Source organism: Crotalus tigris, unplaced genomic scaffold (genome assembly GCF_016545835.1).
Source record: "Crotalus tigris isolate CLP2741 ecotype Arizona unplaced genomic scaffold, ASM1654583v1 scf7180000020347.5012614909:4044961, whole genome shotgun sequence".
Taxonomy (NCBI): Eukaryota; Metazoa; Chordata; class Lepidosauria; order Squamata; family Viperidae; genus Crotalus; species Crotalus tigris.
Genome location: NW_024097978.1, coordinates 3,829,820 through 3,854,749, shown reverse-complemented (window position 1 = coordinate 3,854,749; position 24,930 = coordinate 3,829,820). Strand labels below are relative to the sequence as shown.

The 24,930-nt window shown below is 43.7% G+C and overlaps 1 protein-coding gene across 4 annotated transcripts in view; it reads left to right on the top strand.

Moving 5' to 3' along the window:
- Positions 1-24,930, top strand: part of SIDT1 (SID1 transmembrane family member 1) — a 107,058-nt gene that overhangs the window by 33,873 nt on the left and 48,255 nt on the right. For all 4 annotated transcript variants that reach the window (XM_039366628.1, XM_039366629.1, XM_039366630.1 and 1 more), the window contains exons 8-11: positions 7,543-7,614; positions 8,125-8,218; positions 9,177-9,214; positions 12,129-12,200. In XM_039366628.1, coding sequence (XP_039222562.1) covers positions 7,543-7,614; positions 8,125-8,218; positions 9,177-9,214; positions 12,129-12,200 — 276 coding nt within the window. The remainder of the gene's footprint in view (positions 1-7,542; positions 7,615-8,124; positions 8,219-9,176; positions 9,215-12,128; positions 12,201-24,930) is intronic.

Here is a 24,930-nt window from a genome sequence, read left to right as displayed (position 1 = left end):
AGATTAGCCAAGAGCCAAAGTTTTTCTTTTTCTCTAAACAATTCCTTTCAGACACTTTTTAATCTTATGGCTGGACAAATTATTCTTTGTTTCATAGGCATCCTGCCAGTTTCTTAGTCATTATTTTTAGTGTTCTGTGCTCTGATTCTCCACTAGGGATCAGTAGTTATTCATTTTCCAGTTTTTTTCAAACAAAAAAATATTATTTTATGTATGTATGTAAGTATGTGTGTGTGTGTGTGTGTGTGTGTGTGTGTGTGTGTGTATGTTCTTAAGAATATTAAAAATAAAAAGGTGATTCCTGGGTAAACTCATGTTTAGCTAGCAATAAATGCAAGAACACCAGGAAATTATAAAATTATAAAAAGTTTTACTAAATTTAAAACACCAAGCTTTCGCCGGCAACTGCTGGCATCGTCAGGGTGGTTTCCAGTCGATGGGAGAGGCTATTTATGGCTGTGGCATTCTTTTCACCCGGCTCATGGATCTCGTCACGGCTCCCAGCCAATCCATCTGCACTTTGATCCTAGTTTCCGTGTTACTGATCATTGTTTTCTTGCTTTCCTTTGTACCAACATTCTCATCCTTTTTCTCCTCATGTGGTCGTGGGTTGGGGGAGCTTGCACGTTTTCGTTGTTTGTTTTCCTTATCCTCCTTCTTGTTACTCCCCCTCCTCATTTTCCTCCCACCTTCCCTCTTTCCATAGTCTTTATTTGCAATTATCACCTCATTGCTTTCTCCTAGATAACCAGCTTTCATTGTAGTTGTCTTATCGTGACTCCCATTCTCTGATGTTACTTCACTAACTTTCATTTTCTTGTCAATGGGGGCATTTCCAACGTCAGGGTTTGTAACATTCTTAGCCTGGCTGTCACTCCCCCCTTCGCACAAAATCCTCAGTGTGGGGGTCATCCCCTCTCCGTGGCTCATACTCCTCTCCATTCCCTGAGGGTGAGCGATCGCCTTCAGGGGAAAAGAAGGGGGCGGGTTTTTCAGTTCCTGGTTTCTCACTCCCTGCCTATTTCCAGGGGGAATCCCCCTTCTGAGATGTTTCCTGGGGCGTGCGGGAGCTGCAACTTTGGGAGCGATCTCTTCACCCTCCCATGGTTCGCTCGCATTATCGAGTTGAGACCACGTTGTTAAGATGCCATCATGGATGGGGTTAATCACGGAGCCGCTGGCGGGGGTGGGGGCGATGTCACAGCCCTTCCATTCACGATTATCTCGCGTCCGGGTGCTGGTACGGGACCGCATCATTACACAATTATTCATACAGCATGGGGAGACCTCAGATTCACCGGCAGTAGGCTCACAGCTGTTAATACATTTTTCCACTTGTTGGGAGTCAGCACATGCCTCCGCACTCGGAGAGTTGCTCAATAGTAAGCTGTTCTCTATCCGGGCGTTTCCAGGGCTCTTTCTCTCCACCAACCCTCCTCCCAGAAGGCACGTTGTAGGATTAGACTGTTTCTTTCTGGGGGACTGGCTGTTTCTGGGCCATGCTCTTAACGCTATGTGTACAGGACATAAGTCTATATGCCGGTTGATGGACTCATTGTTTGAAAGCCAGGCTTCCTTAAGGAGTCGGCCCTCTTTCGTGTTGTCATTAGCCATCACCTGGACGTTATCGAAGTCAAACCTATGTCCTGACTCTAGCATGTGTGCCCCGATTTGGGAGTATTGATCGCCTCTCCTCACAGCCAACTTGTGTTCGTGAATCCTAGTTCTAACGCGTTTGGATGACTCTCCCACATAATTCGCGGGGCAATCTTTACAGTTGATTTTATAAATGACGCCGGACCTCTCTGTGATGGGAAGTGGGTCCTTTGGTCTCATTACCTTGGATCGTAACGTCTGATTTGGGTTATGTGCCACCCTCATGTTGTAGGGTGCCAATAACCTAGCTGTGGCCTCTGAGATGTTACTAATATAAGGAAGAGTAACCCAGGTAATTTGTGGTGTTGGCTTTTCCATTTGAAACCTAGCAGGGGGTCTAAGTGGCAAGCTATGGTGTCTGATGAATTTCATGGGATATCCGTTGCGTCTGCATACCTTGAGAAGATGTTTCCTCTCCTCTATCCTAGCCTTAGCCGTGCTGCAGTGGGAATCCACCCTCTTAAAGAGGGTCTTAATGCAGTTGACCTTGTGGGACACCGGATGGTTACTGTCATAATGCAAGATTCTGTCAGTGTGCGTGGGTTTGCGATAAACATGGGTCCTCAGGGTTCCGTCTGGTTGACGGTGAACCAGAACACCAAGAAATGCCAGTTTATCCTGGTGTTCTTTTTCCTCCGTAAATTGCAAATCCACGCACACTGAGTTAAGTGTGTCCACAAAGTCAGCTTTCTGGCTCTTCTTAACAATGGTAAAAGTGTTGTCCACGTAGCGAGCCCAAAACTTGGGACAGCATTGGGCCATCGCTACGTGTTCCAACTGCTGCAACACGGCTTCTGCTATAATACTGGAGATCGGTGACCCCATGGGGGTGCCCTTAACCGGCTCAAATGTAGTATCTTGGAATGTAAAATATGTTTTTAAATATATCTCCAAAAGGTTTACAAGGTCTTGGGGCCGAAGAGAATCTTGTTGCTGCCCTATGCAGAATCCATCACCTCACACGTAAAAAACTCATTCCAGTTTATAGAGATCATAAAGAAACAAAACTTACAGCCCAGTGACCTACTCGTGAGCTTTGATGTCATATCCCTCTTTACCCAAGTGCCTATCAAAGAAGCCTTGACAGCTATCCAAAACAAATATAACCCTCCCAAACACATCTTAGATCTGACCAACCACTGCCTATCCAACACATACTTCATCTATAACGGACAAAAATACAAACAAACAGAAGGAGCACCCATGGGATCACCCCTCTCACCTGTCATTGCAAACCTGTACATGGAACACTTTGAAACCCAAGCTCTAGAAAAATTGGATCACAAACCCAAACTCTGGCTCAGATATGTAGATGACACCTTCATAATCTGGCCACATGGGAAAGAAAAACTGGACAACTTCCTCACACACCTCAACAGCCTACACCCCAAAATATAGTTCACCATGGAAACAGAAGCTAATAACCAACTTCCCTTCCTGGATGTCTTAATCTACAAGAAATCCAATGGCTTCCTAGGACACACCATCTACCAGAAGAAAACACACACAAACCGCTATCTGCACGCTCTCTCACACCACCACCCAGCACAGATCAACTCCGTAGCCAAGACACTCATCTCCAGAATAAAACACTTAGCTGACGAACAACACCTAAAAACCGAACTACACACTCTCACCAATGTACTAACATCAAATGGATTCCAAAGAAATAAGATTACAAACCTAATCCAAAAAGAAACCCCCACTAAAATCCAAGACAGAGAACAAGAAAACGGCAAAGCCCTCCTCCCATACATAAAAGGCACCACAGACGAATCAGCAAGAGCCTCCATAAACACAACATCAAAACAGCATTCTGCAGAAACAGAAAAATATCCACCATCCTAAGAAACCCCAAAGATAAAATTGAGTTAGAAAATCAAGGAGTATATGAAATCCCATGCATTGCTTGTCCCAACACATACATCGGACAAACCAACAGAAGAATAAGTGCACGCATTGAAGAACATAAGAACTCAGTCAAAAAAGAGGAACCAACATCTTCTCTGGTCCAACACCTTAAAGCCACAAGACATGAAATTGGCTTTAAAAATATCAGAACTATTGCCAAAACTGGACATTTTAATAACAGAATAATCAGAGAAGCCATCAAGATAGAAAAACGCCCATACAGCATGAACAAACGATATGATACCTCCCGCCTACCAGCCATTTGGAAACCCGCCCTTATTGACAAATGACTCCCCAACACAAAAAATGACACCAGACCCACACTCACAAAAACCACACAGGATGTCACCACCACACATCCACACAAAAAGCAAACCCAAAGCCACACCGATGATGAGACACAACCACAAACCAGAAGCCAGACCACACTGCATCATTAGCCACTTTAAACCCCTCCAATCCATACATGAAGCAAACTGACACCCACCATGAAAGTGAGGCACGACCACGAACGCGAAGCCAAAAAATAGCAAGGCAGCCCACCATCTTAAATCCCCCTGCAACTCAGACTAACCTGAGCACAACAAAGCCCCCACCCAAACAGAACACTCCCCCAGCCAATCAGAGCACAGCCAACCCCCTAGCCAATCAGAGCACAGCCAAGCCCCTAACCAATCAGAACATACCTCCACCCAATCAGAACACAGCCAAGCTCCCACCCAATCAGTTCATACCTCCACTGGCAGTTAAAAGGAAGAAACAGCTAAGACCACACATTGCTCCTCGAAGCACGAAGCTGAAAACACCAGCCTGAAGATGACGAATGGGACTTCGTTGAAACGTCGCCAAGACACTTCCAATTTTACGCGGAAGAAAACCCAAATAACCAAAGACCTACATACAAACACCCGCGAAAACCTCAGAAAACATATATTGATAGATAAAAGAGGCGATCACCAGGAAATAAAACAACAAAGTTTTAATAAATATAACCAAGCTTTCGATGGCTCAAAATCTGCCATCATCGTCAGGGTATAAACCAGTCAATGGGGAAACTTGCTACAAACTTCCTCCCCTACATCAAAGGCACCACAGATAAAATTAGCAAAATTCTCCACAAACACAATATCAAGACAGCCTTCAGCATCGATAAAAAAATAGCCAACATCTTAAGAAACCCCAAAGACATGATCCAGCTAGAAAACCAAGGAGTCTATGAAATACCATGCAAAATCTGCCCAGCCACATACATTGGACAAACTAATAGGAGAATAAATGCACGCATCGCAGAACACAAGAACGCAGTCAGAAAAGAAGAAAAAAACTTCCTCCCTCTTCCAGCACCTTAAAGCTAAAGGACATGAAATTGATTTTGAAGGAACCAAACTAATCTCCAAAACTGAACACCACAACAAGAGAATAATTATGGAAGCCATCAAAATAGAGAAACACCCCCACAACATGAATAAACGTGACGATACCTCCCACCTACCAGACATCTGGAAACTAGCCCTAATCAACAAACGAGTCCTAGCTACGAAAACTGACTCCAGACCCAGAACAATACAGTACGCCACCACCATTCACCCTCACCAGACCCAAACCCAAGCCCAAACCCATCCCTCAGACGAAATGCAACCACCATCCAGAAGCCAAACCACGACAACATCATCAGCTGCTGCACCTCCCTCCAACCCCCACACAAAGCAAACGGACACACGCCATGAACACAGAGCTAGACCGCAAACTCGGAGCCAAACCAAAGCCCGGTATGTTACATCACAGCCTTCTGCTCTGGACATCACATCACAGAACTCAGGAGGTTACAACACAGCCAACCACCCAGGATGTTGCAACACAGAACTCAGGATATCACTACACTAGATCTCAGGATGTCATCACACAGCCCATTACCCAGGTCGTTACAACACAAAAAACTAATGGGCACATAGCCAGCACCTCAGCTACTCAGGATGTTACGAAACAGGTGAACAATCCGCAAACAATAACTCCAACACAGCCAACCAACCCACCTACAGCAACTAAGCCAGCACTCCACACCCTCCCACCAATATTTATAGAGAGACGGCAGCTCCGATCACACTTTGCTCGCACAAGCACAAAGCTGAAGACCTCAGCCTGAAGATGACGAGTGGGACCTCGTCGAAACATCGCCAAGATACTCTCAATCTTACATGGGAAAAGACCCGAATACGGCAAGACCTACATACCTATACCTGTGAAAATCTACATATATATATATATATATATATATGTTTTCTGAGGTTTTCGCGGGTATTTGTATGTAGGTCTTTGGTTGTTCGGGTTTTCTCCCACGTAAAATTGGAAGTGTCTTGGCGACGTTTCGACGAAGTCCCATTCGTCATCTTCAGGCTGGTGTTTTCAGCTTCGGGCTTTGAGCAGCAATGTGTGGTCTTAGCTGTTTATTCCTTTTAACTGCCAGTGGGGGTATGAACTGATTGGGTGGGAGCTTGGCTGTGTTCTGATTGGGTGGAGGTGTGTTCTGAATGGTTAGGGCAGCACTGGGAACATAGCTTTAACAATACCCCCTGAGATTGACGGAAATGTGAACACAAGTGCTCGAGAGAACGACGGAAGAAATCTTTACTCCGATTCCCCCTCCCACCTATCAGCTGTTCAGCGGGGAATGCTGGCACGGTCTAGAAACCAAGCGCAGACGTCTATGGAACCCGTTTAAACCACCTTGTTAGAAACGGTCTCTCAGCCCTGAAGATGTTGGGGAGTTTTCCCAACGAAAGCTTGGCAACCTTTTAATATAGTAAAATACTTTAATTAAAGTATTTTAACTTTAAACTCTCCTGGTGAACGCGCTTTATTCATTCCATTTATAATTATGCCCGGAAGTCGCATTTTCACCATCATTATTGAATATATATATATATATATATATATATATATATATATATATATATATATATGTATGTATGTATGTATGTATAAGTATATATATATATGTATGTATGTATGTATGTATGTATGTATATATATACATACATACATACACACACACATTTTCATTAAAACTCTTTTAGGTGTAGTCTCAGCAGGTTTTTTTTAGTTTCTAGATTTGTCCAGACTGTAGTATTTTAAATTTAATTTCAGTCTATTTCTTTCTCCCTTAATATTAATTCACCACTTCTGTCTATGAGGGAATGAGGATATAATCCCCTCCCTTCACTTTCAGAGATTTTCTTGCTTTGGGGGTCTTTCCCAAGGATTCAGTTAGTAGATAGAAGAGAGAAGATCGATACTCTCACCAGTTCCAAGCACGCTGTTCATCGATGTTCTGGACTTCAGCTGCAGGTAGCTTGGGCTGGACCCTGACGCAACGCCAGCCTTTCTCCTGTCGGGTCAGAGGGCTTCCCCCAAATCGAATGAAACAACTGCAGTCATTTCGTGATCAATGGAGCACTCCTCCTTCATGGTCACTTCTTTGGGGTGACTTCAGACCCATTTAGGGTCCCCCTGGCACGATGGAATTGGCCGCGGGGAGCGGAGTTTCGCTCTCCCACGATCATGCGCTATGGTGCAAAACCGGAAGTCCGGAATGTTGTTATCTTCTACTGTGCTAAAAAGAGTTAGAGGTCAATGCCTTTTTCTTTCTTTCCTTGTACTGCATCTTTTCTTTCCCTCTTTTTTTTCTTCCTTTAATTTCCTATTTTTTATTTTTCTTTGTATTTTATACATTGATAAAACAATAAAAGTTATACAGAATAGGAAATTCAATGCCAGAAGCAAATCTATGTTCTCCCTCTCCCTCTCTTTCTCCCTCCCTCTTCCCCCTCCCCTCTCTGCAATCAAGAATTCTCATCTATTTTGATTTCTCTCTTTCTGGAAGCCATGGTCTAGTAAAGTTCTCATGATTTGCAAACTTTTGCATGATCAAATCATATATATGTACATGCATGTATGTATTATGTTACTCTTTTTCAGGAAGGGCTAACTACACATGGAACCTCCAACGAATGAAGCATCTTGAAGTGACAGTGTTACCTTCAGTTAAAGGTCTTGAAACATAATTGTGTATTTTCTTAAAGTTAACAAAAATCGATGAACCACCACTATCACTATACATATGGTTTTATTAAAATAGTACAAAATAATGCATAACATACTCAGGTGATATTATGAGTTTTCACATTTGCAAGTGCTAAGTGATCGTTTGATTCTCTCATCCTTCAGTTTGCTGTAATCCCATTTGGCGCAGATTTTCACTCCAGTACAAATACTGGATTTTGAAGACATGTTTTTCCTAAGAATCACAGAATAGAATAGATGTCAAAGTCTTGATTGCAAATTAATTTACAAATCTGTCTTCCAAGTGGAGAATAATATTGAGGATTGCACATAGTAAGAGGAAGAAGTGAGCATTTACCATTATTTCAGATTTTGGTCTACTGAAGAGAGAAAAGAGTAAAAAATACATGAGATTGGGGGAGTAAACAACATGGTAGCAGAGGAATGGGCTATAATTTCTTCATTTACTAATGGTACATCCTTGTGTCTTTTTCCTAGGCACTGTTTATATACATGCCATCTTTTTCAGTTTTCTGACTTTCTTCTCCTTCTATCTGGGTGCGCTAGTGGTTGGATTTGTGCAGTACATCAGGTACAAAGAACATTTAGCACTGTTTAATAAAACATGTCTCCATTTATTAAAGTGTTTGCATGATGGCATAACATAGGGTCCAGGCAAAACACCTGCTTTGGACTATGAGAAGTTGCAATAGATTAATTAAAAAACTCTCGTACTGTATATAGGCGAAAGGTTGTGATGACATTAGTACAGTAACAATATCAATAAATGTGACTGCTTTTATAATACAGTATAGAGACAAAATGGGTTTTCTTCCATATTTACAAGCATTCAAATTGCTTAATCTGTCACAGAAATAATAAACAAACTGTATATTTACTATATTGTTGAAAAATCTCTACAAAATATGATAAAGAATTTGATAATCATTTAAAAGACTCAAAATATTCTGCATATAATAGATTACATTCATAAAATATCATATATTGTTCCATTAGAATGATATCACATTTTTTTATTGAACGTATCAGCGGTTCCAAGACCAAAGTAAATATAGGTGAACATAAGTGGCATCCTTGACATGTACCCTTTTGCATTTCATAACAAGAGATAATCCTATTCATAATCACCCAAGCAAAGATAATTAAAATTAATGTCTAACTAAAAATCATGTAACCAAAAATATCACTTATATATGTCATCAAAGGCTTTTTGCAATTACTTTTTTGTAAGTATAATAAATCTTAACAATCAAAAGGTATCAGATGCTTGAAATCATTTTATAAATCCAGATTGTGCAAGATATATTATTGAATAATAACCTTTGTACCAAAGTAGCTGTTGGTTTCTTAGCAACAGTATTTTACAATGAAAGTGGTCAATAGCTCCACCCAATTCAAAGGGATCTTGCCAATTTTTAAAATCATTATTATATAAGCTTTATAGATTTTTATGATAAATACTTGCCTCTTACTATTTATATTGATCTAGGAATAAACATCTACATGGTTATATTTGTGTTTGATTTCAGATTTCATATGAAAACATCTATTAGAGGACTTAATGATGGTAATTATGCTAATATATTGTGTTGCTATTATAGAGTTGGAAGACATGTCATGAATTATTAAGCCCAGTCTTCCAACTGGACTAAACATCAAAATATTTTTGTGGGGGAAATTGTTGGACTCTGTATAATCATTGTTGTGGATTGATGCCCTGAAGGAGCCAACTTCCTAGAGCAGTGGTTCTCAACCTTTCTAATGCCGCGACCCCATAATACAGTTCCCCATGTTGTGGTGACCCCCCAACCACTTATACATCACTGGTTGCCAGGGGCGTGGCCAAAGAAAAGGGGGAAAAATGGCGGACAGCCTTGTTTGACGATCCCCGTGAAATGGTCGTTCGACCCCAAATGGAGTCCCGACCCACAGGTTGAGAACCACTGTCCTAGAGAAAGTGCAAATAAGGGATAGGTGACTATATGATATGAATGTTTATCTTTAAATTTAGTTATTTCCCAATTTTCATACAGTTTCTGCAATAGAATATGGAATCCTCATCAACTTGATTCTTTTACCATCTTTTGTCTCTTTCTCTCTCTCTGTCTCTCTCTTTCATCATTAAGTGATGCGGTTGTAAAGTGCAAAGTCACTGACTACATCACTTAGTGATGGCAAGCCTGACCATCCCTGATAAGTTGTTAACCAAATCCCACCCAGTCATTAAGTGAGGACCCATCCAGTTCCAAGCTATTCCCATCCTTCTTCCAGAGATTCCATCTGATTTATCAAAATCTTATGTTGAACTTCTTAATTTTCTTTGATTGTATGCCAGTCAGGAGAAGTCCCATCTGATGTTTATTCATCAGATACAATATATAGATACTATCCTGGATATCATTAAAATTTGCTATGTTTTTTCCAGACACCAAATCAGCAGAATTTTAACATATAGGTCTGCTTAAAACTCTACATGGTGCAAAAATGTAGTGTACCCAGGAGAGCTATAATATCACTACACCTGAACTCTCTTCAATTTCATTCTATTTAGGCTTAGATTCTGCTGATTTTCATCTTCTGTCATATTTGGTATGATGAGCCAACTTATATGAATTATTCAAGGCAGATTTTTCCATTTCCTTGCCCAATCCAACATGCTCATTCAGAGGGCTGAAGAAGGTGTTTGTTGACACTTTTTCACCACAGAACAAGCAGCCTCAGCTATCAAGGGATTTTTGTACTCTCAATGGCCCTGACCCTTCATTTTTCTTTTTGGACTGAGATGTATAGTTCTCCTTGGTATAGATGATAAAACTATGAAATTATATGATCAAGAAAAGGGGATATTGTAATTTCATCCCTCTACCACCATTAATACCTCATGTAATCTATCTCAGGGTGGTTATATTACAGAATCTTGTGACTCTGCGCTGTCCTAACAAACTCAGATGCTATTGTATATTTTTGCCTCTTGATGTTCCCTTTTACAAAGTATTTATTTTGTTGTCATTGTATCTACTGCTCCCCCTGAAACTTATGTATTATAATAACTTAGAGCATGCTAAGTTTCTCTCGCATCACTTTTTAATGAAAATATTACCCAGTACATTTGGACTGTTCTGATTCCTTCCACATGTGTACACTTTTGGGGCTACTCCCTGCAGTAGAATAGAATAGAATAGAATAGAATAGAATAGAATAGAATAGAATAGAATGTAGAATGTAGAAAATACAGAACACAGAATACAATAGAATTCTTTTATTAGCCAAGTGTGATTGAACATACAAGGAATTTGCATAGGCTCTCAGTGTACATAAAATCATGATCATAATCAGCATAAAAAATAAATTCATCATAAATCCTAAGATACAACATTTAGTGATAGTCATAGAATACTAAATAAGCAAACAATAAATCACTAGGATAGTGAATAAAACATATATAAAATTAATTAAAATAATTTTAAAAATAAAACTATTAAGAAGGTTAATAATTGGAATTATACAAGGCTATTGTAATAATTACACCTAAATAATGTATTTGAAAACCTTTAACCCTGAAAACTTCATACACATATTGTAATCATGCTATTAAATATAAATAAAAAAATTATAGAACAGGTAATAATTTATTAAGTAATTTTTAAGAAATAAATTTATTTCTTACAATACTGAAAACTATAAACATTTAATTCACAAGCTCTTTATAATGTGAAGCTTAAATAGATTAATTGGGTGACTTAAACTAATCACCCAAGAAAGCAGAACTCTTGAAACAGGCATTGTCTCAAAAGGAAACATGTATTAGGGACTAGTGATAGCAGGGAAATTGAGGCTAGATCTGAAGAAAAGCCCGCATGAACGATATAATTAAGCAAGCAATATTCTCCCTTCCACCAAAGTCATAGTCCATTTGAAATCCAGCCAATCCACAGGTGGCCTGGTAGGCGGCTGACTGGCACAGTAGGTGTGCATCTCAAGGTCTTCTCCAGCTTTCGTTTCCTTGTAACTGTCTCCCTACTCAAAGAAGGAGGCCAGACAAAGGAAGGAGAAAGTGAAAGTTAACACTATGCACCCCCTCTCCCAACAATAATGGCAGGCCCCAAAAAGACAGAAAAAAGGAGAGAGCAGATGAGCAATTTCGGGGTCTGACAGACTTATGCATTCTGATTTCCCCAAAGTGGGAATTTTGTTCTCTGCTGTCTGCTTTCCAGAGACTGGAAAGGTGGAAATTAAGAGGGCTCCTCAGCTTGAAGGATCCATCCCTAAATCCTCCACCTTTTTTGTATTTGCTACTCAGAAAGTTGGGGTGTCATCATCTGATAACAACAGAGGATTGGGCATACTGCTTGGTAATGCCTAAAGCCAAATGGAAGGAGACATCTCTTCTCAATTCTAAATAGTTGGTTATCCTGTCTGTTGGGCCATTTGGACAGTCAGAAATTTAAAAAAAAAACATTCCTTGTTGGTTTACTTTGCAGGTCCTGGGACTATGACTTCTTCTCATCCTATCACTGCCAGCACCCCTGAAGGAAGCAGCTATGGAGCTATAGGTATAGTAATTATTCAGTTTCAGAGATGTTGTTTGGTATGTCTGTATCCTGTATTTAGCTAATAAAAATAATGCATTTTTGTTTATGAGTTGCTGCTTGAAGTTGAGAGTGAGCTTGACATTTTCAGTTTTGTTTCTCATCTTTTCTGCTATATTTTTGTTTTAGTCCATTTCTGTATCCATCTCTGTCCAAATTTTGTGTTCTTTTTCTTAAATACGCATAAATATTTTTTACACTTGTTGTCTAATATGGAGGGAGTCAGTTTTTCACAGCTAGAAAGATAATTGTTAGTCTCAGAACTGTTGTGCCCTGGGTTTGCTGAGGCAGCTCAGCAGGCCCAGAAGTGTTGCAAATGGTCCCAGGGATTCCAAAAGCTGGTTGGCACTGACCTTGCGTGCATGTACAAGGCGCGAAAAGGGAGAATTATGATAGGCTGTTGGGAAACTATAAAAGGCCTGCAATCCTTTTGCTTATTGAGTGGAACTGGAATTGAATAAAGAAGAATTTGTTTGAAAGTGGCATTGCATGTCGCTTCAATGCCACGAACCCCAATACATAAAACTGGCGATGAGGATGGGATTGCTGCAAAGAAGGAGACAACGCAAGGAACCTAGTCTTTTAAAAAAGACCTGGAAGACGGGAAGTCGGCGTCCAGATCAGCATTCACCTACCAGTATGCAAACATTGGAGGTGGGCTTGGCAAACAGGCCTCTTCTCAGCCTGAATTGCAGCGAGGCCAACAGAAGCAAGAGATGTCTAAAATCGGTAAGCTGTCCGAATTCGACTTGTCACACCCGGAGCGTTGGAACTCTTACGTGGCCCGGGTGGAAAACTACCTGCGAGTCAACCAGGTTCGAGAAGACAGTTTAAAGGCAGCAACCCTGCTGTGCATCTGTGGACAGGACACTTTTGATGTGGCTGAAAATCTAGTCGCTCCTGCACCACTTGAGTCTGTAACATTCACAGACTTAAAAAATATGCTAAAGGATCATTTTCATCCGAAGCTATCTGTAATCACATGGAGGCACGCTTTTGAGCAGAGGGACCAGAAGCCTGGTGAGTCTGCTGCTGAATTCATTGCTGCCTTGAGACAAGCTGCCAGGCCTTGTGAGTTCAAGGACCTGGAAGAGCGCTTACGAGACCGTTTTGTCTGTTGTCTGAGAAGCAGAGAGCTGCAACAAAAAATATTTGCTAAAGCTGAAATCATTTTCCAAGATGTCTTGTGAGAAGTTGAAGCTGAAGAGGCCGCAGGAGGCACTGTGAAGGCCTTGCGACTTGCCAAAAGCACTACAGCAGCCACGTCCGTCCATCAAGAGGATGCTCTAGAAGGTTCAGAAGCGGATCCTGAAGAGGAGGTGGACAGACTTCACCAGCCAGCAGAAAGAAGGTTTAAAGGGCGTTCCATCAAGGCCCCAGCATCTCCTCAGTGTCTCGGTTGTGGAGGTTGTCACAAGCAACCTGACTGCAGGTTCTGTTCCACCTTTTGCATTGCCTCCATCTGTTTGGGTCGCAAGAAGGTCCAATCTCGGGAAGAATTGCTTCAGAAAGGTACCAGGGTCCCCAGCCAACACAGGATGGATTTCTGCACATCGCACAGGAGTATTCTGAGGACAGGGACACACAAGCCCCTTAAGAAAAAACTTCACATTGATGTGAAGTTGCAGGGAGTTCCCTTATCAATGGAGTTGGACACCGGGTCCGCTCTATCCATTATTTCACTTGACACATTCAAGAGGATTTGTAGTAGTAGTGGCCTTCGAGTCAAACTCAGGCCCTTGAATTTAATCCTCACTGACTTCCAGAATTCCAAAGTCAGTGTGAAGGGGGAAGCTACGCTTAAAGTGCAGCATAAAGCTTTTGTAGGTTTTCTTGATGTGGTGGTAGTTGGGAGTGAATGCACAAGTCTTATTGGATTCGATTGGTTTGAAGCCCTTGGAATTCAGGTGACTGGGTTTCACAGCGTGCAAACGTTGGGCCTTGCAGAAGTCTGCAAGGAGTTTGCTGATGTGTTTAGCTCAGAGCTTGGATCCTACAAGGGGCCTCCCATTGCATTACGTTTAAACCCCACTATCACGCCCATCAGGATCAAGCCTAGAAGGGTGCCTTTTGCCCTCAAAAGCAAAATAGATGCAGAGCTGGACAAGCTGCTCCAGCAGGGCATTTTAGAACCTGTGGACTCTAGTCCATGGGAAACCCCCATCGTCACGCCTTTAAAGGCTAATGGTGAAGTTCGCATATGTGCAGACTATAAGTGTACACTGAATAAAGCATTGCAACAGCACACTTATCCAGTACCAGTGGTGAGCCACATTTTGGCCTCCCTGAAAGGGGGGCGCCTTTTTGCAAAACTTGATTTGGCACAGGCTTATTAACAGTTACCTGTTGAGGCAACTGCAGAGGCCCAAACAATTGTAACACATAGAGGGGCCTTTAAAGTTAAAAGACTGCAGTTTGGGGTTAATGTAGCCCCTGGCATATTTCAAAGTGTCATGGAACACACACACTTCGTGGTATTCCTGGGGTCTGTCCCTACTTTGATGATGTCCTCATTGCTGGGGCGTCATCTCAAAATCTGGCAAACAGGTTAAGGGCTGTTTTGCTTCATTTTCGCAAAGCAGGCCTTAAATTGAAGCAAGACAAGTGCAAAATAGGAGTCACTTCTGCTGACTTTTTGGGTTTCAGGATTGATGCTCAAGGCATTCACCCTGCTGAATCCAAATTTCAGCCGATTCAGCAGGCCCCAAGTCCCAAGTCCAAGAGTGAGCTGCAAGCTTTCTTGGGGCTTTTGAATTTTTATCACACATTTCTCCCACATAAGGCTGCAGTGGCAGAGCCATTACACTGGCTCTTAGACAAGTAGGCTCCATGGCAATGGACTCATGTCCATGAAAGGAATTTCAATGAGGTTAAGGCCTTGCTCTCTTCAAATGCTGTTTTAGCGCATTTCAATGAGCAATTGCCTGTATGCATCGCATGCGATGCATCTCCTTATGGGGTTGGAGCAGTATTGAGCCACCTGAAGGCTGATGGGACACAAGTCCCTGTAACCTATTGTTCAAGGACTCTGTCATCTGCAGAGCGGAATTACACTCATATTGACAGAGAAGCCTTGGCCATAGTGGCTGGCATAAAGAAATTCCATGATTTCTTGTATGGCCGCCATTTCACGGTCTACACAGACCATAAACCTTTGCTGGGGTTGTTTACCACCAACAAACAGACACCACACATCATTTCCCCACGTATGCTGAGATGGTCAATTTTCCTGTCAGCATATGAATATATACTTATTCATAAACCAGGAAAAGAGATGAGCCATGCTGGTGGCCTCAGAGGTTGCCTTTCAAACAAATAGAGGCTGACCCGGCTCCTGCTATCCATATTCTCTCCATTCAGGAGTTGCCTGAATCTCCGCTCAATGCTAGGGACGTGGCTGCAGAAACTGCCACTGATCACATGCTCACACGCGTGCTGATTGGGTTTTGTCAGGATGGCCTGACATTTGTCCAGATGCTGCATTTCAAAGCTTCTGGCAAAGAAGGCACGAACTGTCTACTTTTCATGGGTGCCTGTTATGGGGTAGTAGAGTAGTTATTCCTGCCTCACTGAGGTCTAGAGTCTTGTCCTCTCTGCATGAGGGACATCCAGGCATTGTGCACATGAAAGCACTCGCAAGAAGGCATCTGTGGTGGCCTGGCCTTGATAAAGCTATCGAGGCCCAGGTACATGGATGTCAGGTGTGACAACAGTCACGGCCTGAAATGCCTCACACCCCTGTACACAGGTGGGAGGAGACACAAACCCCTTGGTCAAGGGTACATTTAGATTATGCTGGCCTCTTTCAGGGGCAATTCTTTCTTATCTTGGTGGATAGCCATTCCAAGTGGTTAGAGATTGTACCCGTCTCCTCTACTACTACTGCCAGGACTATCCAGGTGTTGAGAGGAATCTTCGCTACCCATGGCCTTCCAGATGTCTTTGTTTCTGACAACGGTCCTCAATTTACTTCTTTTGAGTTCCAGGCTTTTCTTCAGGCCAACTTGATCTGGCACGCCACGTCAGCTCCTTTCCACCCTTCCACCAATGGGCAAGCTGAAAGGATGGTGCGCACCACCAAAGACATGCTCAAATGTATCATGCACGGTAGCTGGCATCACAGGTTAGCAGATTTTCTTCTTGCACACTGCAACACACCATGCACTGCCACCGAAAAGAGCCCAGCTGAACTCCGTTGGAGTCGCCGACTTATCACGAAGTTGGACAGATTGCACCCAGACCGGGTGAATTCACAGGTGTCGCAGCCGCGGGTACCTAGGAGACTTCAGGTGGGCGATCCAGTCTGGGCAAGGAACTATGGTCCTGGACATCTCTGGATCCCTCTGTCATTTGCAAGATCTTGGGGCCGCTATTATATAAAGTGACCTTGGGAGACGGCCGCGTCCTTTGGCGTCACATCGACCAACTGCGCTGGCGGTTGTCCCCTGTCACATCTGCCCCTGCCTCCACTCTCTGGGGGGAGGGGGCCCAGGAACATTGTCACACTTCAGGTCAAAATCCTGGGACCCAGGAACTTGGTCACACTTCAGGTCAAAATCCTGAGAACCAGCCTTATTGTTCCTGGGAATTACCACAGGTTGCTAGGAATTCCCCAGTGGAGGAGCAATGGCATCTTCACAATTCAGCTATTGCTCCAAACAGGGAGTCCTGCGCATCAGCAATTGCTCCAAATAGGAAGTCATCCCGGCACATCCACAAGAGTTCCAAACAGGAATTCCCCTGTGAAGGAGTTTGCCATAGAGGCGGTCCTGACTCTAGCACTTCGGCCACCTGCATTGGGGAGTGGAACTATTCGGGCACGGCTGAAACGCAGGTCACGTCCAAGACTGGTCGCGGGCTCGAGGGACTAAGTTCCCAGGAGCAGTTCATGGTGGACGGAGGAAACTCCGCTCTACCACCGTGTTTGGGGATTTCTTCCTCTCCAAGGGAACCGGAATGGATCCCAGAAGAATCTGCCAGCCTGTCACAACAGGGGTCACCTGTAACTTATGAGCATCAAAGTCCTGGTCTGTCGAGCCCAACAGAGGGACCAGTAGGCCAGGCATCCTTAAATACAAGTCTTGGTCTGCCTAGCAGGACAGGTGAGCTGACAAGCCAGGCACCCTCCCTAACCTTACATAGATCTCAAAGGGCTAAAGCCCCTTCCAAACATCTGGGAGACTATGTGAGATTTCTGTCATCACAAAGGTGAACCTTGCTGGTCCACAATGAGGTGTTGGGAACTTACAATGGGTAAAATACCACAAACACTAATTTTATTTTGAAGAGCGGGTTGTTAAGTTAGCTTTATTATTTTATAAAAATATTTGTCTGCCTATGTGTGCTGGGCAGGGAACAAGTGTACTTGTGTGTTTTATCTAGGGGGGAGGGGTATTGTGTCCTGGGTCTGATGAGGTAGCTCAGCAGGCCCAGAAGTGTTGCAAATGGTCCCGGGGATTCCAAAAGCTGCCTGGGACCAGACTGGTTGGCGCTGGCCTTCCGCGCATGAGCAAGGCACGAAACGGGAGAATTATGATAGGCTGTTGGGAAACTATAAAAGGCCTGCGAGCCTGTTGCTTGTTGAGTGGAACTGGAATTGAATAAAGAAGAACTTGTTTGAAAGTGGTATTGCGTGTTGCTTCAATGCCGCAAACCCCAATACATAAAAAGAACCATGTAAAATGGGAAGAGCTGTGGTACATGCTGTATATAACAGAGTCAAGATTTTCAGCAGCAGTAGCTCTGATGATGTTACCTAGTTTGGTAATGAAATGTCTGCATGAACACATCTATCTATCTATCTATCTATCTATCTATCTATCTATCTATTTATCTATCTATCTATCTAATCTACATAGAGGCAGAGACCGAGATAGCAATAGAGATATGCTGCAGCTGCCAAAAAAGTTAATGCAGTCCTAAACTGCATCAACAAAGGAATAGTATCAAGAGCATGTAAAGTATCATTCAGAGTATTAGTACCAGTATATACTGCACTGTTAAAACCATACTTGGAATACTACATCCAGGTCTGGTCACCATGATACAAAAAAGATGTTGAGACTCTAGAAAGAGTGCAGAGAAGAGCAATATATGATGAACATTTGCAGGATCTGAGTATGTCTTGTCTAACAAAGAGAAAGACTAAGGGTAACATGATAGCAGTCTTCCTGTCAAGGTTCTGACTAATGAAGCACTTCAAAGAACTTTCAGGCATGTTTCCTAAAGTCTTTATTACAGAGCTACAAATTGCCGGTCACCATCATGGACATTTTGTTGCCAGAATCTGACTTCCTCTTGCTGGCATCAAACTTTTCTTGCTAAACCCCTCCCTTATCTTGCAGTCACAAGTCACATTATCCAATTAGTGTGAAGGTCAAAAGTTTACTTCCTCTTTCTTTCCCGGGCTTTTTACCCCCTCCCTCTAAGCTATGTATTAACCCAGTAAATACCAGACAGTTTTGCATATTGTCAAAGCAAGAATATACAGTATTTGCAGCATTGACATCCGGCCCCCCTTACAAGAAGGACAGATCCTGTAAAGTAAACAAAAGCATATGTTAAGGGTTATCTTTCGGTTTGCTGGGGTGTTTCACATGAAACCTTTTGATCAATCTGTCAGCTTTCATTTCACCCAAGTGGCTTCAGACAATGGGTATCCCTTCCATTGTACTAAGTACTGTAATTTCCCTCTAAAGATTCTGGAGTCAAGAATACGTTTCACTTCATAGTGGGTCTGGCCTGCCACTACTTGGGGCCCAGGTGCCTTCTTTGGAGGAGGTCTTAAAGTGGAGCCCCGATAAGGCTTCAACAAACTACAATGGAAAACTGGGTGAATTTTCCCTAACAGTTTAGGGAGTTTTAGTTTTACTGTGACCGGGTTGATGATCTTTACTATGGGGAAAGGCCCCAAGAATTTTGGTCCCAATTTCTTGCTGGGCAATTTGAGGCGTAGATATTTAATTGACAGATAGACCTTTTCCCCAACTTGGAATGTTCTTTGGGGAGCCCTCTTTTTATCAGCCTGCCTTTTATAGGTTTCAAAAGTCTTTTTAAAGCAGTTTTTGTGTTTTTCCAAACTTCTTCCCACCCTCTCACCCACTGATCAAGTGTCTGTGAAGCGGAGGGCAACTGAGGATATTCAGGTATTGGGTTAAATTCTTTCCCTGTGGCTACTTTGAAAGGCGTGTAGCCGGTGCTGCTGTGCACGGAATTATTGTATGCCACCTCCGCAAAAGGGAGGAGATCAGTCCAGTTCATCTGTTGGTAAGAAACATAGCACCTAAGATATTGCTCCACCATTTTGTTAGCGGCTTCGGCGGCCCCATTGGTGGCCGGATGAAAAGCAGATGATAACCCTTGAGATGATCCAATCAATGTAAGGAAATTTCTCCAAAACTTTGCTGTGAATTGCACCCTCCCGTCTGAAATTATTCGCTTAGGGGCACCATGCAGCTGGTAGATATGTTTCAGAAACAATTTGGCCAGTCGTTGGGCAGATGGGAGTCCTTTGCAGGTGATGAAATGAGCCTGTTTCGAGAACAGGTCTATTACAGTTCAGATGACAGTATTTCCCCTACTTTCAGGTAGGTCCACTAAAAAGTCCATAGCTATATCTTCCCAGGGTTGAGAAGGGTCTGCCACGGGTTGCAGTAACCCAGGAGCTTTCCCCGGGATTCTTTTCATTGTGGCATAGTTTTCCACATCCTTTTTCAGCCCTGGCCACCAGAATTGCCGGCGGGTGAGGTGTAGGGTTTTCAAATATCCAAAGTGTCCAGCCTGCTTTACATCGTGGCTGTGTTTGAGAGCATTAAGACGGAGCGCTTCTGGCAAATATAACTTCCCCCCTTTGTAAGCCAAGCCATCCCTGCATGTTAGGGACGCTTGATTATCTTTGAACCATTGGTCAGTGAGGAGCTCTCGTTTTATTTTCTTCACTCCAGGGTCATCAGGATTGGGGACCCTGTGAGGTGTAAGTTGAGCAACAGTTGTGGATTGGGAATAATTGCCTCGTTAACCTGCTCTCGTTCGCTTTTGTACTGGGGTAACCGGGATAGCGCATCAGCTAGAAAGTTCTTTCCTCCTGGTATGTACTTTAGAGTGAAGTTGAAGCGGTTAAAGTACTGTGCCCACCGTACTTGCTTTGGTGACAATTTTCGGGGAGTTTTCAGTGCCTCTAGGTTTTTGTGATCTGTCCATACCTCAAATGGCACCTTGCTCCCTTCTAGATAGTGTCACCAGTTCAATAGCGCCCATCTAATCGCAAAGGCCTCTTTCTCCCAGATTGCCCATCTTCGCTCGCTCTCAGTGAATTTCTTAGAGGTGTAGGCGCAGGGTTGCAGGATCCCATTTTTGTTCTTTTGTAGTAACACTGCTCCAACTGCCACATCGCTGGCATCGGCTTGAATCACAAAGGGTTCCCCTGGGCATGGGTGCTTTAGAATCGGTTCAGCGGCAAATAGTCTCTTTAAATTCTCAAAAGCTGTTTGATAGCTCATTGTCCATGCTAGTGGTTGGCCCGGTCGTGGCTTCCCTCCTCCTTTGCCTGTTTTGAGTAGTTCTGTAAGAGGTAGGGCAATCTCGGCAAAAGAAGGGATGAATTGACGATAAAAGTTGGCAAAACCCAGAAAGCTCTGGAGCTGTTTGCGAGTCCTTGGGGGCTGCCATTCGATTATAGTTTTCACCTTGGCTGTATCCATTTCAATACCCTCATTGGAAATTCGGTAGCCAAGATAGTCTAATCGGGTTTGGTGAAATTCACATTTTGACAATTTGACATAAAGCTTGGCATTCAATAGTTTCTTTAACACTTATCTCACTAGCTTTATGTGATCAGTCATATTTGTGCTGTATATCAGGATATCATCAAGATACACCAAAAACCCTTTGTACAAGTGATCATGTAGAACCTCATTAAACAACTGCATAAATACAGCTGGGGCCCCCTGTAGTCCAAATGACATGACTTTGAACTGATAGCTCCCCATAGGACAGTTGAAGGCAGTTTTCCACTCATCTCCCTTTTATTTTCACCCGGTAGTATGCCTCTCTTAGGTCTAACTTAGTGAAGACACTCCCCTTAGCCAGATGGGTCAATAAATCCTTTAGGAGGGGGAGGGGGTATTTATTTTCCACGCTTACAGCATTGAGTCCCTTGTAGTCTACGCAGAGACGAAGAGACCCATCTTTTTTCTCTTTGAACAACACAGGGGCTCCCATGGAAGATTTGGCCAGTTCGATAAACCCCCTCGCTAGGTTTCTGTTCACATATCGCTGCATCTCCTCCATTTCGAGGGGGGACATAGCATACATCCTCGGACGTGCGAGTTTGGCTCTGGGCACCAGTTCGATGGAGCAGTCATTGGGTCTGTGAGGGGGTAGGGCATCACATTCTTTTTCACTGAACACCTCCGCCAAGTCCAAGTATTCCTTGGGGATGACTGGTTTGCCTGGAGGCAGTGAGGCGGCCATGTGCGCGCGCTCACTCATTAGGTGGCCTAAGATGCCCAGTAACATCTGTTGAATCAATGGGGGGATCAGGCCCTATAGGTAGTCTCACAATTCTCATTCCTTTCTCCCACCAGATAAACGGCTTCCATTTGTCTAACCAGGCTAGTCCTAGGATCATTGCCTCAGTCATTTTTGGAGCCACCAGGAACCGAATAAACTCCCAGTGGGCACCTATTTCTAGGCGTAAAGGCTCGGTTAATTGTATGATAAAAGTCCCTCCCATCAGGGAGCCATCGGCTTGCTCAAATCTCACCGGTTTGGAAAGCTGTTTTGCCCTTATGCCCATTTTCATGGCAAATGCCAGACTAATAATGCTGTGGGTGCATCCCGAATCAATTAGTACGTTCAAGTCTATTTGTGTCCCAGACTTAAGGATTATAAGTTTGGCAGCCAGTGAAAAAGGCAGGATTTGTCGACTCACCATTGGGTCATTTTCTCCTTCATCGTCGCTGTCAAAGGAGGGTAGAGCAGGGGCGGGTCCACTCGGAGTCCCGGCATCTTCCTGTGTGGGGGATGTAATCTGGGCAACCGGTTCTTGTGTGAGTCAATTGGATTTTTCTCTTGTTAGCCGCTGAGCAGGTTTCTTTTGCATTGCCGGTCCTGGCTTGCTCTGCAGTCGAGGGTAGGGGACTGGACAGGTGGCCGCTCAGTGTCCTCCTTGTCCACACCGGAAACACTCAAAGGAAGGGTGTGTAGGTGGCCTGGGTCTCTCAGCCCTTGCAATAGTTGAAGGCTTTCGTGGGGGTGATTGCTGTCCAGGTAGCTCTGGTTGCTGCTCAGGTTCATGTGGGGGAGGCTTCTTATAGCGAGAGAGCTTAACATCTAGCTTCACGGCTGTCTGGTACCACTCCTGCAGCAATCAGGTATTTCTCGATAGATGCAGGCCTGAGAGAGGTGATCGTCTAATCCCTCGATGAAGTAATGGATGAGGGACTGCTCAGGCCACCCGTCTATTCGACCTGCTATCTTGCGGAATTCTTGCACGTAGTCCAGGGCAGGCCTCCCGGCTTGTTTTATTTTGTGAATTTGTCCTGCTGCTTTGAGGCCAATGGATGGGTCCTCAAATCGTTCTCTCAGACTTAAAAGAAAGTGGTGGGGATCTTCCAATTCGGGCGCTTGCTCGCTATATAAATTGTTCAGCCATTCAGATGCTTCTCCCTCTAGGTTGGACGCAATAACATCGACCATGGCCCCTGGTTCTGGGTACAGATAGGCCCAGCGTTTCAAGTGAGAACGCACTTGGTTGAGGAAAAAAATCAGCTTCTCTGGGTCCCCATCAAAAGTTGCATTGAAAGGTGGTGCGAACACAGGCTGCTGTGGCTCCCACTGGGGCTGGTTCCACGGCTGCTGGGCCCTCTGCTGCTGGCCAGCGGGGTTGGATGGTGCCCCCTGCTGCTGTAGGCCTCCCAATGGTGGCTGCGCAAGTGGGGGTTGTAGTGGTCTTCTCTGTTGTTGGACTGCAGGGGTTGGTGACACCCTCTGCTGCTGTTGATCATTCATCAGCTGGGGAAACCCATCTATCCATTGCTGCAGATGCCTCAGACTGGAACTCACCCTCTCTTCAGAGTTGGGGTCTCTGGCCAGTGAAGGCAGGGTCTGATAGGCTTCCTGCTGGGCTCCCCACTGCTCTTGTGCCCCCCCCCAGTTGCTGTAGGCCCCAACCTGGCTGCAGATTTATGCCCAGGGGTTGCACGTTTGGGGGCTGTGGCCAACCTCCTTGCTGTGGCTGTTCTCCCAACAGCTGCTGATCTCCTGGCTTCTGTACCACCCCAAGGCATTGCAAGGCCTCTATTACCTGTGGTAAGTTCAGAGAACATGGATCAGCCACCTGCTGGGAAACCCAATTTCCCCCTTGCTGCAGAGGATTCAGACTGGGATTCTCTCTCTCAGGGCTGGAGACCATGGCAGGAACATTTGCAATAGAAGGGCTGTAGGTTTTACTTTGTAGGAACTGATTTCTGGTTTTCATTTCTAAGTTTTGAAATCTTTCCAACGACTCACCCATAACTGTGTTATCTGTCCATTCTGCTTTTGAAGTCTTCACTCTCAGCTGGGAAATCTGCCAAATTCCTCTCTCCCCTGGCTTGCTGGCTGTCGCTCCCCCCCCCCCCGGGGAAACTGTTGCAGCCATGGGGCTGGTCTCAGGCAATCTTTCTTTCTCCATAATGAGATCTTCCCCAAATCTTTGCCAGCTCCTCTCAAGCATAGCGGCAGCTGATGGAGTTCGGGACCGCAGGTCGTTTGAAAAGAATGTTGGATTCTGGCATGATGTCAAGGTTCCGACTAATGAAGCACTTCAAAGAACTTTCAGGCATGTTTCCTAAAGTCTTTATTACAGAGCTACAAATTGCCGGTCACCATCATGGACGTTTTGTTGCCAGAATCTGACTTCCTCTTGCTGGCATCAAACTTTTCTTGCTAAACCCCTCCCTTATCTTGCAGTCACAAGTCACATTATCCAATTAGTGTGAAGGTCAAAAGTTTACTTCCTCTTTCTTTCCCGGGCTTTTTACCCCCTCCCTCTAAGCTATGTATTAACCCAGTAAATACCAGACAGTTTTGCATATTGTCAAAGCAAGAATATACAGTATTTGCAGCATTGACACTTCCAATATTTGAGAGGCTGCCACAAAGAAGAGGGGAGTCAACCTATTCTCCAAAGCACCTGAGGGGGAGACAAGATGTAACAGATGGAAACTTATCAAAGAGAAATTCCATCTAAGAACTCAACCTCAACAAGTTCTGTTCCTCTTAAATATAACTCAGATTTCTTTCCTTTTCTTTCTCTTTTCTGACAAGAGCTATTTTTTCACCTTTCCTTAACAATTCTTGCTCATTTGGGGCTGCCATCACTGTTTCTGGTTGGCGATATCTTCTCAAAAGCAGAAAAATGCCTTTCACTAGGTGAAAAGTTCTCTGCAGCCTTTGTCCATTTTCTCTCCTTCTCTTTTTCTATATAAAAGGAATACTTCAACACCATCGATGTTCCAATCCTGCTTTCTGTGTTGAGTGATAAAACAACACATGATATTATGTGCTACAACTGGCCTTTGGCATTTGCCTTACTGAAATTTAAATTTTTATTAATTGAAATTTATCTTCAAGATATAAATAAGTAAGCTAATTGTTAAAAATATTACTTCTTATGAGGAAAAAGAAAGATCTCATACAAATTATTATTTCT